This window comes from Crocuta crocuta, unplaced genomic scaffold (assembly GCF_008692635.1).
Source record: "Crocuta crocuta isolate KB4526 unplaced genomic scaffold, BGI_CrCroc_1.0 scaffold586, whole genome shotgun sequence".
NCBI classification, from domain to species: Eukaryota; Metazoa; Chordata; class Mammalia; order Carnivora; family Hyaenidae; genus Crocuta; species Crocuta crocuta.
Window position 1 is genome coordinate 3,371,830 of NW_027532407.1, and position 20,060 is coordinate 3,391,889.

General features: G+C 38.3%; 1 protein-coding gene across 1 annotated transcript in view; it reads left to right on the forward strand.

Moving 5' to 3' along the window:
- Positions 1-20,060, forward strand: part of LRCH1 (leucine rich repeats and calponin homology domain containing 1) — a 199,891-nt gene that overhangs the window by 162,590 nt on the left and 17,241 nt on the right. The window contains exons 15-18 of the mRNA XM_077778806.1: positions 500-572; positions 11,729-11,838; positions 12,924-13,061; positions 17,050-17,127. Of these exons, the coding sequence (XP_077634932.1) occupies positions 500-572; positions 11,729-11,838; positions 12,924-13,061; positions 17,050-17,127 (399 nt within the window). The remainder of the gene's footprint in view (positions 1-499; positions 573-11,728; positions 11,839-12,923; positions 13,062-17,049; positions 17,128-20,060) is intronic.

Consider the following 20,060-nt stretch of genomic DNA (forward strand, 5'->3'; position numbering starts at 1 on the left):
ATAGGCAATATTTAGAATGTTCTGCCATCCGTAAAAGATTCAGTGTATGGTTTCCCTGTAGATGAGACATCTATTCAGTGTTACCCGTTTTCTTATCTCACTGTGTTAGGACATTGTTCATCGGATGTGCCCTCTGTGAGGTGGATGGGAGTGTGTTCTTGTGTGTGTATACACATGCACCCGTCTATTCTGAAGCAGAAAGGGATTGCCAGGTTCACACGATTGTAGAATACTTTTTATTGAGGAAAAAAAAAAATTGCCTCTCCTCCAGACAACATTCTGTTGATTATGCCACTTAAAGCATTTGCAGTGCGAAGATGCATCCATTATCAAATTTTTGGTCTGGGCTTCATCACAAAGCAGCCAATCAAAAAGGTAGCTATCTGATTATAATCCTTGAACGTAGAGAAGCATGTATAGTTCTGCTCTAGGGTGGTTTTTGTTGTTGTTGTTTTGTTTTGTTTTGTTTTTAAACCATCTTTTCCTTCTGCCCCTGCAGATTAGCGCAAACTCCCCTTCTATCTCTCCTACCACCAACAGCACGGGGCCATTTGGCCTGAAGCCACGATCAGGTAAATTAAAACCTTAGCATCTTTGTCCTCGTAAACACTCAGTGGTTTCTCTTGGGTCTTTTATTAAGTGTGTATGTTATAGTGCGAGCAGCCTTGTGAAGTAACTCTGGTGAACGCGAATCCTGGGGAGGCCAGACTTCGGAGCCTTGTTTTCAGTGAACCACCTGTGAAGTCCATGCTCTCAGTAGCATGGTATCTTCCCTCCTTTTCAGTCAGAGTGAAGAGAAAAGATGAGGGGGCATGCATGGCATGTGAGCAGGGAAGAAATATTCGACTGCGTTTTTTAACCAGGAAGTTAAAATAGCCCTTTGCCTCAGCGGTTCCTGGTCCCCTGCTGAGCTAAATTTAGAGCAGCCTCTGGGAGAGTGGCTTTTCTAAGACATCCCTTGTTTGCTCGCTAGTCTGTGTGGAGTTATATATTTTCTGCCGTAACAGGGTGATCGTGTCAAAGCTCACATGAGTGGTCAGGAGTCATTTCTTTAAAAGAGCCTTTCTACTTTCTTTTAATTTAGTGTTAGTATATTCACAGGTGTAAGTTCTAGCAATGTGCAAAGTAGCTATTGATTTTAAAAAGAAGGAAAAATTGGTTCTTCTGATTTCTTCGCTCAGGTTCTGGCACTATCTACCTGCTTGTAAGTCTTAAGAAAAATGTCTTAACATTTTTGGTTCTTTGTATACACTCCCCACTATAATGCTTTTAGGAAGCATTAAAAGAAGTGCGAAGAAAGGACTCGGACACATTTAAGCAAAAAGCTAATAAAGAACTTAGATCTCCTTGGGTTTTTCAGTAAAGCATCTTGGCAACAGCAGAAGTTATGCATGTGCACATTTTATAAAAGGGCACCATAAAAATATGATTTCTTTATGAAGGATCTTTTTTTGTATTTGGAGCAAGTTGACTGATGGGTAACATATAACCAGGTGTAATAGTTTCCTGGCCTTTTGGATTGGCTCTAAGGCAAAGCTACTTGAGAAAATGCCTGGACATGGCAAGGGTTAGTAGGTGTTTTATGGAAAGCCAAATGATGCGTGAAATAAGGTTCAGATGACTGGCCTCCTTGTGTATGGAAGGGCAAAGCGTATGCAGCCAGAAATGGGGGTCCATTTCCGGGGGTCTCAGGTGTATGTGGGGAGACCTCCATCCGTGCCTTCAGTGATGGCCGGCCAGGAGAGGACCCCAGACGGAGCTACAGACTTGCTCCTAATCCTTGCAGGCAGTTTTCATAACTTCGAAATATTTCATAATGGAGCAAACAAAAGTAGAGGGGCTCTCCAAAGAACAATATTCTTCAGAGTGTGCATCTTTACAGTTTAGTTGCGACATTGTCTCTGATTTTTCTTCCTGTATGGAGTCCAAACCCAGCTTTTCAACACTGTTCTTGTACTGTTCAGCCATTTCACGTTCTTTGTAGTGGTGAAATAGAAATGAGGTATGTATTTTGAATAGCAGAAAACAGAGATAATTTCCTCTCCAAGCTTCCAAACTTCCTATAATGCTGACTAACCACTGTGGAAATGGTTCTAGTCGTTGAAAGCTTTGTGGAGTTTGGTTGCTATAAATAATACTGATTTATCTTTAGGAACATCCAGTGGCATGTAGGAACTTTATAAAACCAGCATTACGTATTGGGGATCTTTACATTTTGTTTAGTAATTTAAAAATATTACAGTATGTATTTTTCACATTTTGTAGAAAATAATATATAGTGATCTTACTTGAAGATCATATGATTTAAAAAGATAGAAATTCTTTTTGACCAAGTAGCTTTGAAACTTTTAAAAGCCAATTAATTTTTATTTTAAAGTTAAGCATATGGATATATGTGGGTTCTGTGTTATAAATAAAAGCACACTGCTCAAATCAGCAAATTTGAGTAAGAACTTAGATTCTTAAACAGGCTGTTCGTTTTCTTCAAAAGAAAATTTTTTTTTTCTCAATTGTGTTTTCCTCCAAAGAAAGACAACTGCATGTACTCAAAGATTCGTTCCTAGAAGTGTGTCCATTTATTTTACTGGCCCTGCCTTAGCATTGAACAAAATTTTTATAGATATTTCCTCAATGTGTAAAATTACTATGTGGATACTTAGTGCAAGAAAAGATGTTATTTCATAAATGGCTAACTCAGAAGTGCTTGAAATTGATTAACGTCTATTGGTTAATTAGGTTCATTGTTAAAAAGACTCTACTAGTGACAAAATCATTTTCCTACTGATCAGTATCAATGACAATATTGAGAGGTGTGTGTGTCAAGGGTTGAAGAAAGAGTTGGCTCACTACAGCTATCAGTAAAGCAATGCCAGTAGACTTGAAAGAGAAATTTTACATTGCCTTGGGCAGAAAATTGACAAATGGTAAACAGATTCTCTAATAGTCTGATTTCTAAATAATAGATATATTTACACATATTAAGCTATGTCTTGGTAACCAAATTTTTTGTGTGAATTGTAACATTTGCTAAAATTGTTAGTTACTTAGAAGGTTTTTGAAAAAGGTATCTGATAGGTCTTCTGTCTTTTATCTACATTATCTGTGGGTGCCCTTCCTTTCTGCTGACATGATTCATTAGTACTCTGAGTCTGTGGGCTTGCAGAACTGTTAAGATTAACGGTATTAACTGCATGCAAAGTATATGATTGATAAGTACTAACACTCGGTTTTTATCATTCTTTTTATTTCATGCGCCATCTTTCATTCTTCTCCTATATTGTACATTTGAATTTAAATCCCATAATATGAAATTCGCTTCATTTCCATACAAACCTTATGCCATTTGTGAAATGCTGCTGCCCCTTTGGTTTTTCCTGGTCCTTGTCCAACTGTACGCGGACCGGCTCTCTCGCTCTCCTGCAGACCCAGCCCTCACTCTTCCTCCTATCTCCTTCAACAAACTTACACAGGCACAAACATGGGACAGCTCTAGCTACAGTGTTCCATCTGAAGGAGACAGTGACAATGGTAGGTGGCCTTGTACCTATTCTTCAACGTGCTCATTAGTAAGCCAATGAATATACTAAACATTCGTTGCTGTACAGCTGAAGATCGAGTATATTCACCTGCATGCCTGATATAAGAAATCATGAGTAAAGCTGGAAAGTAAAGTCCAGAGCAGTGCATGTGGATTCTTGTCTACCAGTATGTTAAACTACGTTTAATGAACTTGAATATTCTGAATTTTGGGAGGACTTTACAATATTTTCTTTCTCTACCTTTTCTGTTTGGGTTTTGTGGTGTGTTTTCTTGTTTACCAAAAATGTGGGAGTGACTCTGCTTCCTCCTGCATCTCCACAAAGGGTGTTTAGAGTTTATTATCTATACTTACCAGATGAGATCTTTAAGGTCATTAATATCATGACTGGTCCCAGAGTGGTACACTGAAAATAATCTTAACATTGAGAAAATTCTAAAACTAAAGAGAAATCACTTGCCTTCTCTCTCTCTCTCTTTTTTTTTATTTGCACATTTTAACTTTGGACACCTCCTACCTTTGTGAGGGTAAGGTCACCCATCTAATAGTCAATTGGCCTGAGACTCAAATGTGCCAATAAAAAATTGAGGACAGCTAGTGGGAGTATTATGGATATCTTTTAATTGTATGCCATTACATATCTTAAATAGCCTAGAAGATGAAAACAAAATATAGTTATTTCGATCTACATGCCATATATATCTGAATATCCATCCGGTCTAATGTTAGTTAGGATTTTAAACATTTTGCTCTAAGATACAAAGTGATAAAAATAATGTTAAATGAAATAGTATGATATATAAGGAAGAGAAATGAGATGTGAGGCATAACCAAAATGCAAACACAATAGGAAAATAAATTTTCTGATAGTAGTTTTTTAATTGAAGCATGTTATATAGAAAATACATGTTTAAAACATTTACTGTGATTTCTGGTTGAAATTCAATAAAAAAAGGCTTTTCCAGTTTTCTTATGTAGAAGGGCAAATGTATATTTTGGCAGGTTAATTATAAAAGGAGTTTTATTATTTCATGGATTTCTAAATTTTTTAGCCAAAAATAAGTAGGTTTAAACAACAACAGCGAGACATAAGTCCCTCCTTTATACCATCCCTATTTTAAATTCTGGAAGTTGAAGAGAGCTCAATGGAAACTTTCTTGATAAACTGTTCCTTTACTTAAAAATAAAAAAAGAGAGGGAGAGGCATTTTTGTTTTCCAGAAAGCATGGCTATTTATGGATCTGCTGTTGTTTAAAGGAAGTAAAGCCTAAAATGAAAGATTTATATGTGATTTGGTATTTCCTTAGGAGTGATATCTGAAACCAAAGACTTTTTTTTTAAGTTGGGAAAGATGTAGTCATGTTCTGTAGCAGTAGAATTTGTGTAGATGAGCCAACTAAAACCAGAAGGTGAGGGCACGTTGCTACTCAGCAGTGGAGGTGAGGCCACTTCAGGGCTCCGACAGCGCACCATTTCTATACTCATTCTGTAGCTATTTCTCAAAGACTCTTTGTGCCAGACTGCCTTCTTTTTATTAAAAATCCTAAAATTTTCAGAGAAATGAATAATTATAGAAATCTTTCTGAAGATAAAGTAACCTTGCACTACATGCTTGGTATTTTTTTGCCTGAGTGCAAATTCCAGGGACTCGTGTGTAAACATGAAGCCGTATCGCAACCATAATAAAGGAATTGCTTTCAATATTCGTGCGTTCCATCTGTCACATCATATCTTTGGCAGTTGTCATGTATCCCTATACGCAGTTTGTCTTTCATATGCCATGGCGAATAGCTAAATTTCTGTGTAGAAATATTTGTGCAGGTCCCTAGATCTGACTTCTTCGTTCTCTTTGTGCTGCACTTGGCCTTGTGATCTGGGTGGATTTTCCAAAGCATTTTTTAAATTGATGAAGCTGCGCTATATGTATTCACAAGCACACAAGCTACTCTTGCAAGAGAAATACAGTCTGCGTTTTTATGTCGTTCTTACTCATTCCTCTTAAATAGGAGATCCTGTTGGGTAACCACTCTTGGCATTTCAAAGCTGATGACCACATTGGTTTTGTTTCCTCCTATTCCTGTTAGCCATTAACTGCATCCGTCTAGACTTTTGTAGATAAATGGCATCTTATTACCAGCCCAACCCAGAGCAATATGGCTTGTCTTTCATTTCTATTTTTTAGTATTTTTGGTAAAGTTGGCATTTTTAGGCCTTGTTCTCTGTCTTGCTTCATATTAAAATTCTCCTTTATTTAAATTCTTTTCAATATGTCGCTCCAAATGTGTCTCACTTCCAATTCCCCATATTTTCTATAACTCTTTCTTCCAAGAAATAAAACACGGCAAACTGGCTAGCAGGTCTTTGGAGGTTTGAATTCCCCAGAGTCCTGCTTTCTGAGATGGATGGTGGAGGTGGGGGCGGGGGGTAGGTGTGCAGGTCTGTCCACTCCTGACATTGGATGGGGCAGCTTCGCTTCAACTGGTTCTTAATGTAGACACTTCTACTCTTTCTTTTGCTCTTGCGCCCTGTAACTACTCTGCCTGTTTCCTGCCTGTCTTCACTTCGAAGTAAAAACTGTTTCCTGTATTCTTTTTAATCACTGTCCCTTTTTCATTTGGAGTTAGTTCGTGGGTGCTAATGTATACTTAATTAAAATTGCCCTTTGAATTATCACTGGAGCATGAATGAATGGACATATCCATCTTGGGTCAATTAACAGACATCCTGAGGTTTTACAATAATCTTGCACTTCTAGGTATTCTTTCTTCCCCATACAAAAATGAGAAAATAGGCTGTGAGAGCTGTTTCAGCAGTTCTTAGTCCTGGCTTCACATTAGAATCATCTGAGTATTCTTTTTAATGTTTTATTTATTTTGAGAAAGAGAGCATGAGCAGGGAAAGGGCAGAGAGAGAGAGAGAAGGCGGGGGGTGGAGGGGAGGCAGAAGATCCAGTGCTGACAGCAGCAAGCCCCCATGTGGGGCTCGAACTCACCAACCATGAGACGTGACTGGAGTGGAAGTCAGATGCTCAGCCGACTGAACCATCCAGTGCCCTGAGTCATCTGAGTATTTTTAAGCCTATAACTTCCTGTGTCCACACTCAGAGGTGCTAATTTATTTGGTGTAACATGTAGTCTGCACATTGAATACTTTTTTACTGATCTTGATGTAATGTAAGTAAGTAAAAGTTGCTAGGTTAAAATAAATTGCCCAAAATATGAGTATTTTGAGGGTAGAGAATGTATCTAATTCATTTGGGGGCACCAGAATGCATTAATCAGATTTCTAATTCACATTAGCCTGGATCTTAAAGCCCATGGTATTTTTTTTTCAAACCCACTGTATTTTGCTGCCCTTGAATTTGTATATCTTAAATATCACACCCAGTCTACGTTCTTAACTTCCAAGAAGAAACCGAGAGCTAAATTTCAAAACCTCATGCATCCACAGAGAAGAAATCTGTCATTGAGTTAAATTTAGGTAATAAAGGTTAATAATATAAACTGATAATTTCTACACCAAGGGTCCACTTCATTATATAGGCATTTCAGGCTATTTTTAGAGTAGTAGGTTTTCTTGGTTTAAAATAACAGATATTCTTACAACAAATAGAGAAATGGGTTTTTTTGCACATTCATAAATGTCTGTTGAATGTCTATTTTGTGTGAGGCATGATGCTTCTTATTATGGATAAACTCTGAAAAAGACAGACAAGATATCTGCTTTGATAGAACTTTTACTCTGGAATCTAATGCGTTCAGACCTGGAAACGAGGCTTTGGTAGATTTTTCATGATAGGAAAAATTCAGATGGCTGATTATCAGGGTAGGATAATCTATGCAAAGATACTTTCCTAATAGACTGATCTTTGAATGAGGGAATTTTTGAAACAATTGTTTCATTTTTTTCATTCATCAAACTGCTTTGTGGGGCAGAATGAGATACAAATTCGAAACAGACGTAACCTCTCACACCGTCATAATGGAGAGGAACAGATCTATACTGTGAAAGAGAAAGTGTTGAGTCCCATGAGAGAGACACAGATAAAGAATTCGGTACACTGATAGATCAGTCCCAGGTCAGAGATGAGGATGAGGAGGAAAGTGAAGGAAGTGGTAGAGATAATGGAAAAATCAGTGGACTCTGACCTGTACCTGCAAAGGTGAATTTCACATTCTGCACAAATTTATATTCATCATTCCTTGCAGGGTCTTTGCTTAGAGATTTGTCTGTCTGGCTAAATAAATTACAAATATGAGCAAATCATCTTTTCCATTCTTTGAATGTTATTCATTAGATATATAGTAATTAAACAGTTAAGCACAACTTATTTTCTCCTGCATCTTAAACCACCTTGTCTCATATGCACACACACTCATACGCATAGACACACACACACACACACTCTGCTCTCTTGTCCCTGTCTTTTTTTCTTCTTACTTACATGTAAGTAGGTTGGCATTTGATTTGAAAAACAGGTACTAACAATGCAGCTGTTCCTAATATTGTCTTATAGCCTCAAGTTAAACTTATCTGTCCCCTGAATTAAGTAAGGAGAAGTTCTTAAAATTTAGTGATGTGAAAATGAGGAAAAAACAGAGTAATTCTTCCATAGATCAGTTTCAGGAAATCTTGGTGCAGTCTGTAACTGCATGTATTATTTAACTGTGACTTGAAAGAAAAGAAAAACCTGTGGGTAATATAATCAGAGCCATCATAATGGTCCCATTAAAGTTACTCTGTCACAACAGACCCAGCAAAATAAACACTTATGTGCTCGGTAGATTTATTATTAGCTTGTGAAGTTTAATTTTTCATATGTTCCGTAGTAATTAATCCATTTAGAAAACCACTGGTAGTATAGCCATGGTTTCCAATAATTTTAAGTACACTCCAAGTATTCACTTAAAAAAACACAGTTCAAATGTGTTTTAACACTTTGTGATTGCTTAACATTCATAGAGCAGTTACCCAAGCATGCATTTTGTATTTTTAAGGTGCATGGGAATTTAAGATGAAAAATGATGTCAGGACATTAAAACCCAGACACCATTGCATTATCTTATCTCACATAGGGCTCTAACAAGGCGTAGATACTTGAATTGTGTGCTGTTAAACAAAAGCTTATGGTTAATTTAACTTCCTGATAGGTTCGTATTCAAAAAGAAATTTGCCAATAAAAACATATTGAAAATATTAAGCATGTTGTATTAGATAAGATTGCCCCTAGAAAAAAAGGCAAAGGAAAATAAAACCTCCAAAGAAAACATTAGATTTGTTAAAATGATGTTGGGGCGCCCCTTGTTGGCCAGTGTATGTATTACTCTATTCACATTCCTGGACTTTTTTGGCAAAATTCATTTGGGGGTGTGGATTATTTCTAAAATTTTACACATAAATATCTGTCTCTTCTGGTTGTCATGTTAAGTGGGTAGATGTTTTCATTGGTCTTGATAGGATGCAAAAGCAAGTCTAATGCATTTCCAATTTCTTCCGTGCTTCTTGCTTTGTCAACCTCTTTCTCATTTCCCTTGCAAACTTCTCATTTCTCCCTGCTGGCTTACTCTACCCTCCTTCCTTGGCTGGACTTGCCTTTATTTTTGAAACAATTGGTCTCCCTTCCAGTGGGTTTGGTTTTTGTAGGTCTTGGTGATAGCCCTTTGGGGACATGTCTTTGGCTCTTTTTGCTGGTGACTTCCCTGGATGTCCCCCTCTGTGGTTCCTGAAAGTGCTGTGTCTATTAGGCCACCCACTTTCTCCCATCTGCTGTAAATCTAGGGCTTATTAAGATGTGTCAACTTTCTAATCTTCCATAGAGCATCAGAATGTTAATTCAGATATCCTACAACTGATTTAGAAAGAAAATACTGAGATATGAGAAGCATAATGCAAATCATTCATTAAGGTTGTTTGGTCCAAAGGTACCCATTGAGATTGAAATGACATAGTTGGGTGAGCATGGGATCATTGATTATAGGGAGTAGACTCTTCATTTAACTTTTATTTTATTTTTTTTAATGTTTGGTTATTTTTCAGAGAGAGAGAGAGAGAGACAGAGCATGAGTGAGGGAGGGGCAGAGAGAGAGGGAGACACAGAATCTGAAGCAGGCTCCAGGCTCTGAGCTGTCAGCACAGAGCCCACCACAGGTGGAGGTGGGGAGGCTTGAACCCACAAACTGCAAGATGATAACCTGAGTCGAAGTTGGGCACTTAACCAACTAAGCCACCCAAGTGCTCTTAAAAAATAATAAATTGAAATAGCTTTTAAAGTAGCCTTTAGGAAATGTTGATCAGAATAGAATAAAAGTTGCATCACCTTCTTATTTATATTATTTAAAAAATTATAGCTAATGAAACTACTGGAATTGCAGTACCAATGTGGCCTTCTCTGTGGTACTGCAGAGTTTTGAAGTTGAAGTTCTATGCCCCAAATTTCCTAAAGGACTGCCCTGTCTCACCTGGGCCCCTCACACATGCAGTCTGAAAGTCTGTGAGACCGGGGAACCAAAGACGGCTCTTACCAGCTCTCTGCTCCCTCTGGTGGGCTTGGAAAGCTGGTAGCCTTACTGGGACCAAAATCTCAAGGAAAAAAAGTGCAAGTTTGAATCGGCCCTGGGTGTTGTATCATGATAAAAAGTAATTAAAACTCTTGCTAGAATCACCCTGTCATGTGTAGAATATTGTGTGCCTTCTTTCTTAGTCTTTCCAAGAGGTTATCCTTCAGAGATTTAAAGTATTCCTTTTCTTTGGAGCCAGAAGCTGGCTTCCTTTCAGAGGGCACACCATGGTTAGTTGCTCTTCTTGGTGGTTACAGTTTTTTTAATTAGTTTATTTATTTTGAGAGAGAAGCGAGAGATTGAGAGAGAGAGATTAAGAGCTGGGAAGGGGCAGAGAGAGAAGGAGACAGAGAATCCCAAGCAGGCAGGCTCAGTGCTTTCAGCACAGAGCCTGATGTGGGGCTCCATCCTATGAAGTGTGAGATCATGACCCAAGCCAAAATCAAGAGTCAGATGCTCAACTCACTGAGCCACCCAGGCACCTCTTGGTGGTTGTAATTTTTTTTAAAAAATGAAGCCAAGGATGATCTCTGAAATTGCTTCTAATCTGGTAAAAGTCTCCTTTTCTAAAAGGAGTCCATGGTCATCTCTAAAGAACTGACTTTTTAGATAGTGACATGATAGAAGGCAGAGTTTTCCCCTCCATAACTAAACTATGTAATCCTGGGGTGCCTGGGTGGCTCATTCGGTTAAGCATCTGACTTTGGCTCAGGTCATGATCTCACGGTTCGTGGGTTCAAGCCCCATGTCAGGCTCTGTGCTGACAGCTAGCTCAGAGCCTGGAGCCTGTCTTCGGATTCTGTGTCCCCCCCTCTCTCTGACCCTCCGCTGCTCATGCTGTCTCTCTCTCTCTCTCAAAAATAAATAAAACATCAAAAAAATTTTTTAAACTATGTAATCCTGTGTATCGTCACTTAGTTCTTAACTCAGGTTTATAAAAAATTTTGGCCAACAGAAACATTAACCTGTCCTGATTTTTAATATGCAAAGCAATTCTAGAGTCCTCTTATTTGAATAAAATTATTTAAATTTATAAAAGGGTTGTGAAGACCCCCAAGTATAAATGAACACTTAGAATGAAAACAGTGGGAACAGAGAGAGGAGACATCTGTCAGGGATGTGGTCTAGCATGGTTCCAAGGATGATCCAAACCCTCCCCTGGATTCACTTTATTGTCACCAAAACTATAGCTTTTGTTAGTCTGCATAACTCCGTACAATTGAAAATATAATCCTTAGGGGCACCTGGGTGGCTCAGTCGGTTAAACGTCCAACTTCAGTTAAGGTCATGATCTTGTAGTTTGTGCATTTGAGCCCTGTGTCGGGCTCTGTGCTGACAACTCAGAGCCTGGAGCCTGCTTTGGATTCTGTGTCTCCCTCTCTCTCTGCTCCTCCTCTGCTTGTGCTCTGTCTCTGTATCTCTTAAAAATAAATGAACATTAAAACAATTTTTTAAATAAAACATAATCCTTAGAATATTCAAACCAAGCTTTCTGCGTGAAATCTGAATTTGCTTCCATGAGTGGTTCGTGCATTATTTGGGGGTAAACTGTTTAACTTAAATATGAGTAGTCCTGTACAGCAATCTGCAGTAGGTACTCTTAATAAAGGTTGTTTTTTCCTTTCTATTACAGTGTTTCTAAGACCTCAGAGAAATTTGGAATCTATAGACCCACAGTTTACTATTCGGAGGAAAATGGAACAGATGCGGGAAGAGAAAGAGTTGGTGGAACATCTCCGCGAGGTACCCTGGAAATAGTATATAAGTGAATAATTGCCTTCAGGATGGAGGCAGCATTCTGTATTTTTGAAAAGTCGACCTTGACACACTGCAAAAAGGGACCTGTAGGAATATAGCAAACAATCAGCATTCATGACATGGGAGCTTCAAAGGAAAGGAGAAAGCGACCAGGGCTGAAGGGGTACTTGGGGTGGGAGTGAGGTGGGTTTGGCTGTACAAGGGCAAACGTGAGGAATGCGGTCATGGAAGTGTCTGTAGCCTGACCATGACGGTGTCCGGATCCTGGCTGTGATACGCTGCTATACTTCTGCAAGTGGTTACCTTTGGGGGAAACTAGATAAAGGGCACATGGAATCTCTCTGTAATATTTCTTGTAATGGAGTATGAATTTACAATTATCTCACAATAAAAAGTTCAATTTTTTTTAAAGGAATAAAAACTGATTTCTCAGCTAAAACATAATGTGAGAGAAAAGCATCCCTTAATCCTTTGTCTGCCCCTTGAAGGTTGTCACAACCAGCTGGGCCTAGTTTCTACTGGTCACCTCTTTCTGGTTTTCTGTTTTCTTTCTTTTTTTTTTTTAATATTTTTATTTATTTCTAGGAGAGAGAGAGGGAGAGACAGCGTGAGCAGGGGAGGGTCAAAGAGAGAGGGAGATACAGACTCTGAAATAGGCTCCAGGCTCTGAGCTGGCAGTCAGCACAGAGCCTGACACGGGGCTCGAACCCGTGAACCGCGAGATCATGACCTAAGCGAAAGTTGGACGCTTAACTGACTAAGCCACCCACGCGCCCCTGGTTTTCTGTGTTCATAGCCAAAGCTGAGGCAATATTGAACCCAGGAAGTGATTCCATTATTCCTTTCACTCAACATATTACAACTTGTAGACACTGCTGAATTTGTTTTTCTATAGCGGAACTTTTACTGTAATATCTTTTTGAAAAAGTTTAAATAATGGCAGCGTTTTCCAAGTCTTCCTATTCTTCCTCCCCATAATGAAGTTGGTGTCTCAATTCCTAAATACGCGTCACTGTATCTTACTGTTAGTTGCCTGGTAATAGCTGGCTTCCTTCTGGTTCCTCCCACAGAGCATCGAGATGAGACTCAAGGTCAGCCTGCATGAGGACCTGGGGGCTGCACTCATGGATGGCGTGGTCCTCTGTCACCTGGTTAATCACATCCGCCCACGATCTGTCGCAAGCATCCATGTCCCCTCACCAGCCGTTGTAAGTAACGCCGGATAAAGGGAAACTAACTTTTACATAAGGCACACACTTTGGGGATGGTGTTGCTTGCTAAAGATGTCGATGGGGTCCCCAGACCCCAACAACTTGAAAAGCAGAAAAGAAAAAGCTCTGAATGAAGTAACATCTTTCACCTAAAAGTGGAGAATATATAAATATGCAAATGACAGAAAAACATTTGTTTCAAAGCTAAAGCAAATCACGTTAAAGAAATTGCTGGTCGGGCTGCTAACTTTAAAGACTGTAGGGATGTAAAGATTTCATTTCTCATGAGGGATTATTTAAACAGTGAGAAGTCTTTCTGGAAAGCTTTTCTGGTTGGTAGCTTCTCTTCTCAATGGAATCTATTAATCACTGAGGATTTTAGGATGACTCTGAAAAGACGTAGATTCTGTATAAATGACATCAATAACCTGTCAAGCTGGAGTTTGGTCATCAGGACATTAATTCAGTGATTCCTTGATGCCTCACTTTGCTCGGGCAGGGTACCCTGGAGATACTGGAGCAATAACGAGAAAGACTGGATGAGTGAAACTCCACCAGCACCCTAAAAATCCTCTTCTCCACTGCAGGCGCAGTAAAGCTGCCATGCAGAAGCCTCTACATCATAGAGCATGTTTCCATGCATTAGAGAGCTATGGAGTCACTTATATGGTCATTCAGATGAGGTTGGGGGGTTCAGGGATAAGCTTGTCTTTGGAGCCCTATATCAGGCAAGTAGAAAAAAAAAAGAAAAATTTCTCTCCACACTCTTCACCGTTCATTAGGAGCGGTGTAAGAGTTTAGGGGCTATGCATGCAGCATTTGGGTTCAGACTCCAGATCTGCCTATAAGCCATCTGACTTTGGGCAGGTATTTAATCTCTCTTTAACTTCATTTGTCCTTGGAACATGTTCTTGTGAGGATGATATAGGCTCTTGCATATGATACTTGCACAAATGTAAGCCATTGATGTCATTAGTGTTTATAGAACAGATTTTCAAAATTCAGAACCCCTAATTTCAAGGCACAGTGCTCATACAATATCACATAATGAGAGTTTTTCTCCCTCCCTCACCCCCAGGAAAGCCTCACAATGGCCTTATTGATGCTTTCTTTTCTCTTGGCAGCAGGAGAGATTAGCAGATGAATCCATTCCAACTGTTAGTTTCCTTTCTATAGTGTTGAACATATTTTTCATTGGAAAATTTTACCCCGTTTTTTGCCTCAGAAATTAGAGAAAAAGATAAATCTTTCTCTTCAAATCTGTGTCTAGCTTGCCTTAGTTTGGGGAGCAAATTCTGTCCTATAATCCACTATGAGCCTTTCCAGTTTTTTTCAACAAATGAGGTCCAAACAGCTATAAAGTTGTCTGAGCCATGTGCCAAATTCTCATTTAATAATTTTTCCCAAATTTTTATAAGACAGAAACTGTGACTCCTCATAGCCTTCAGTTTGAATTTACAATTGTATTATTCATAGTTAATATGAATCATGTATCTAAGCATTTTTATAGTTTATTAATCCTTCAGGACAAATGATGCACTCCTTTAAAAATCTTTTGGTTGTTAACCTATTTTCTTTTTAAAATATTTTTTACTTGAAGAAATAATGGGAAAGAATGCCCAACTAGAGAAAATAGAGAAATGCGGAGGAAAAAGTAAAATCAACCTTTTTTCCATGAGCCAGAGACAACCACTGTTAGCATTTTGGCTTCTCTACTAACTGCTAGCATCCTTTCTGCATTGAAGTTGTTTTTTCATTATGAGCTACTTGTATATACTATTTAGTAATGTTTAAAATTTATCAAAACCTAGATATTTCCTCACATCACAAATATTCTTCATAAATAACTTTAGTAACTGTAATATAGTTTAGCTTCTGTTATCATACTGTAGTTTTCCTTTTTCAAAATACGGGCTGTTTCCAAGTGTCCACTTACCTAACATTCTTCAGGGAGGTTCTTGAAGCCCCCTTTGACCAGCCCAGCTGTGCTACAGCTGTGGAACCTGCTTCTGGTCCTAGTCTATGCTGTCATCGTCTACTCCAGTGTTTACACGGGCTCTTCCCTCCCGACTAGAAGACTCTCCAACCCTCTCTCCAGATCCCTCATCTTGCAGCCTCACTGACTCCCATGGCTCCTCTCCCTCAGTGTCTCCAAGAGTCAAGCCATTCTTGAGCCCTTAAAACTGAGTTAGATTCTGTCCCTTGATTTTTTTCTCCTAACAGTCATCTCACCACTCAGACCTCTACCACACTAAACTGTAATTTCCTGTAACTTATTAATATTTCCAACTAGACTAGAGGTAAGTGACCTTGAGTGTGTTTCGCTTCCACAGGTGCATACCTGGCACCTAGTGGAGTATCCAACATATGGCAAACCCCCAATATGTACCATCGCATCTGCAGCAACAGCACGGAGGCCTTTACTGCCCATGTTACTGTCAACATCAAGCACTCTAAGTCTTTATTCTCAAAACTAATACTGTCCATTTTTTAGTGCCCAGCAGGTGTAATTTTGATTCTTTGACCAATGAGGAGGTTGAATCTCTAACTAATTTATTTGTAGTTAAGTGCTTTTCTAACTAACCCAGGCGACAATCATAGATTGTCCAAAGATGGGAAGTATTCTTGCGTTAACTTTACTGGGCTGACCTAAATATTCTGAATGCTGCTGGGCATCTTTGGAGTTTCAGAACAGAGCCTTCCTGAATCCTAAGTACACAGAGGACGATTAGGGCCCAGAGGGCCGGAGAGACAAATACTAAGGGCTCAAATGATGAAATGCCTCTTGGTGCCCCGTCAGCTGGGCTAGCTCCTCTCCTCCTGGTAACCCCATGTCACGTGACCTGTATCTGCCTTCCCTTCGCATGAGATTTCACATGGCGGCCTTGTCCTCAGATATGCCTGGGAGTGATCAAAACCACCCAAGCAGCTTCTTGCCCCTTCTTTGCAAGTCTCACGCTGAGGGATACCACCTCCTCTCTAGCCAAGGTGGAGAATGATTGTTTAGCCTCCAAACGAAATGGTTCCACACCAACAGACTTTCATTTTTCCTTTTTGGGTGGGGGGAGAAGAAGGGGTGGTGGGGATAAGGAGACCCTTTTTAAAAAATAAATAATGTGCAAACTTAAATTTTTGTGCTGACTGATGTGGATCCTCTAAAATGGACTAAGAGTCACTTCCCTCTCACTTGCTATTCACAGGGCAAAATCAGTCTTTATAAAATCTTGCTTCCACATCTAGATTCGTGGATTCAGTCATCCTTCTTGTTCCCTTTCTAAGGCAACTAAGAGTAGACTATTAAAATTTAACAGTAAAGCTTTTAAACTTGCCATGTTGAAATCAAAATGTGTGAATAGACGCACCTGTTTTCCATCCCACACATTCTAGAGGCCATCTGTAGCCACAGTCAACTCAACTGTGAGAGGCTGTTGCTTAAATTCTAAACACCCCACCATTTTTATGCTCTTTACTTCCATTGTCTCTTTGTCATTAATTAAACCCATTGCTTTGGTGGAAAGGAGACTAATTGGCCTGCCCGATTTAACTCTTCATATAGAAATATATATGCTGTTGGGAACATGTGATGCTTATGTTATATTAGTAGATGAACAAAAGCAGATTATGCAAGAGTATGATCCCATAAAAATTGTAAGTATGTATGTGCGTACGTATACATATACATACGGACACATACAGAAATTCTGCTTGTATAAACATCTATGTTTTATACATGTGTTTATGTATATCTTTTCACACATGCACACACACGTACACAATGTCTGGAAGAATATAATCCAAAATGTTAATAGCTCTTATCTCTAGGTGGATGTTTCTGGATGATTTTTATTGTCTTCTCTTTCCTTATGTGTTTTTTCCCTTCAATGAACATGTATTGAGTGTGCCATTTAGAAAGATTAAAATTTAACCTGTTATTAAAAACTATTTCTTTTAATAATTCATTATTTCTCCATATTTCCATTTATAGCCCAAACTTAGCATGGCCAAATGCAGAAGAAATGTGGAAAACTTTTTGGAAGCTTGCCGAAAATTAGGAGTACCAGAGGTAACATCAAACTTAGTCCCAATAACCGTGTTTTGGTACAGATTTGATTTAACATATATGTTTGAGACCACTAAATGAATGTATAGATTTATGCATCCTTTTAAGTCTCTGTCCTTTCTGAGGAATAATATTGAATAAGTTATATAAAATTTTAAATCTCTCTATTGCAGTAAAATTAAAATGGCTGAAAGCAGTATTGGTCAGTACTGAGGGAAAAGACAATAGAATTTCTTTAAGGTTTTGAAATAAAAGCAAAATTCTAAACTTGAGAAAAACATGCAGTCAACTTAATTCTCTACTCCAAGAACAAAAATTGCTGAGGCTCCAGTGAGCCTTCTAGCCTATTCCATAGGGTAGAATTTTGGAGCTGATGATTTTCCTTATCCAAAACTGCTACGCAAAGCACACCTGAAGTGAACTCCTAATTTGATTTCCATTCTGTGTAGTTGCAGTTTGGGTCTGTGGATCAAAATAATCAATATTGAAAATATTGTAACTATTGTTATTATTATCATGAACCATTACCACTAATAATAACAATGTTTGTATGTTGCTTTACAATTTGTTAACTGTTCGCAGTTCCATTTCTCCCGTTAATCCACTGTAGATCCAATCATCATTCCTTATAGCCAGCCCAATTATAGCAGGCTACTTTTTCTTTCTCCCAGGCTAAGCCCCACCCTCAGCCTCAGTCAGATGGCTAATTTGGGGCTTTTATAGGCTTTGCGATTAGTAACATAAAATGACTAGTAATATAAGATCCACTCAATTTGGGGGCAAGTTGAGAAATTTATCATCATTGTGATAAACAGAAATGAACAGGAATGACATTTTGAAAATTTTTTCTGTTTTCTAATATACCAAGGATAAAGCAACCACAAACTGTCATGAAATACTGTTTATGCATATGGGAAGGAATTACACTGCAATGTAATTCTACTCAGTGGTAGGAGTTAGTATTTGGAATTGAGAAAGATTTTCCCTCCCTCTCATCTTCCTCCTTTTCCCTCACTCTTTCCTTCCTTCCCTCCCTGTCTTTTAGCTTATTAAGGTTCAAAGGTAAGGGGTTACTAGTAGTGCATTTTTTATCTTATTTGACGACAAGGAGAGAATTTTTAAAGCATTGTTAAGTCAGAACTATATCAATAAAGAAAACCTTATAAATTCATGTTTAAAAAGAGTATAATCTTTATAAAATGATGAAATGTCTTTGTGATCAGTCCAAATGTCTGTCAACAATGTTAATCTCTGTGTCTATATTGCATGTGTACGTTTTAATATTGTATATACATTCTCAGCTTTGAATATTTGTGAAAATTCTTATACATCCACAATTTTTAATAATTTGATCATTATGGGCTAATAAGATTTCCATGTGTGAATTAAAACTATCCTACCAGGTTTCAGAAGATAAATTATTTGTGTCTGTGCCAGAAAGCACTGATGAATTATGACCTAATCCCCTGTGACATTTTTAAACTCATCAAAAATTTTATTTTAGCTTACGGTGATACAAAATGAAATAGAAATGCCCTTAACCAAGTGTTGTGAGTAAAGATTGGTAATTACAATTTTCTTTTAAAGGAGAGAAAAATAAATTAAACTACCATAATATGCAGAGAAAATTTTATTATAATTTCTGAACCATGCCCCGAGCAAAGTGCCCCTTGCACTAATCAGTAGCTCATAATTTCTGGGAAGATAGAATTACAGGGAATAAATAACCTTTTTTGCCATTGTCCCATTTAGCTGTAGTTAGCAAGAAATGTATTACTTAGAATGTTTTTGAAATGTTTTAATGATTTGAGGTGACTTTCAGGTTTGCACCGTGTGTCATGTGCATGTGTGGTTGCACTCATGCTTGTGTGTGTATAAATATGTATTATCCATCCTGATGGATAATCCAATAGCATTTCACTGGTAACTAGAGTTACACGAAGATTTTACTACTAGGAAAAGTCTGTTGGTTAATTAGCAATTGAACCTGAATCAGAATGTTAAAGTAAGGAGGGAATATTCTAGTGGAAAACTAGAAATTGCCATTGGAAGGCAATCGGCAGATTTCTCTGTGTGCTCAAAGGAGCATACTTTCATCTCACAGAATGCATGAGAAATACATGATTGGAAATGCAGTCTTTCATCTGGGAATATGATAGTTGAGGGAGGGGTGAGATGACTCCCTTCTCCTTAGATATGCTTCTTTCACTAGGCGGAGAGGGTGATTTCTTCATGTATATGTTTTAATGTAATGTAAACAATTGATTTACACTAAAAAAAATTTTGTCACAAGCCTAATTGTAGAAATTCTCCATTTACAGTCAGACATTTGAAAAGGCTGGTTCCTAAAAACGCAGAAAATCTGTGCTGTTAGATTTTATTAATTGCATCACATTTAACATTTGGGTAACAAAATAGTCACTGATTTCTCAGTCACAAACATAGTTCCTCAATTTGTAAGCTTCCCCTGCTTTCTTCTCCTCCCGTTACTTATCTACTCACACTCAGAAGTCACAGAGATCTAGAACACTGTATCTTATAAGCTAAATACTAATTGACAATGATGAATCACCCTGTAGAGACTGAGAAGTCACAGCTGTGCTCTAAGCTCTGCGTTTGTTGTCTTTGGTAATAGAATCATCATTTGAAACTAGAAGGCAAAGTCCACATTGGCAGCTTCTATAATTTTGTCAGGTTCCTGTGGATGGAATGTGGTTGCTGAGCAGATTTAGTTAAATTTTTACAAATAAAGTAACTTGAAGGGATGGAAGTACCTTTACAATTGTTCCAGTTGTGATAGTGTATCATATTCTCTTTAGAAGTCCCCATGGAAACAATCCCAGCTCTGTGCTTCGGGCTCGGTCAAGGTTCATGAGGCATTTTACTCTATCCTTTGGTAGCAAGGTTCTGGTGTGGCTGGTCTTTCCATGTGGCTT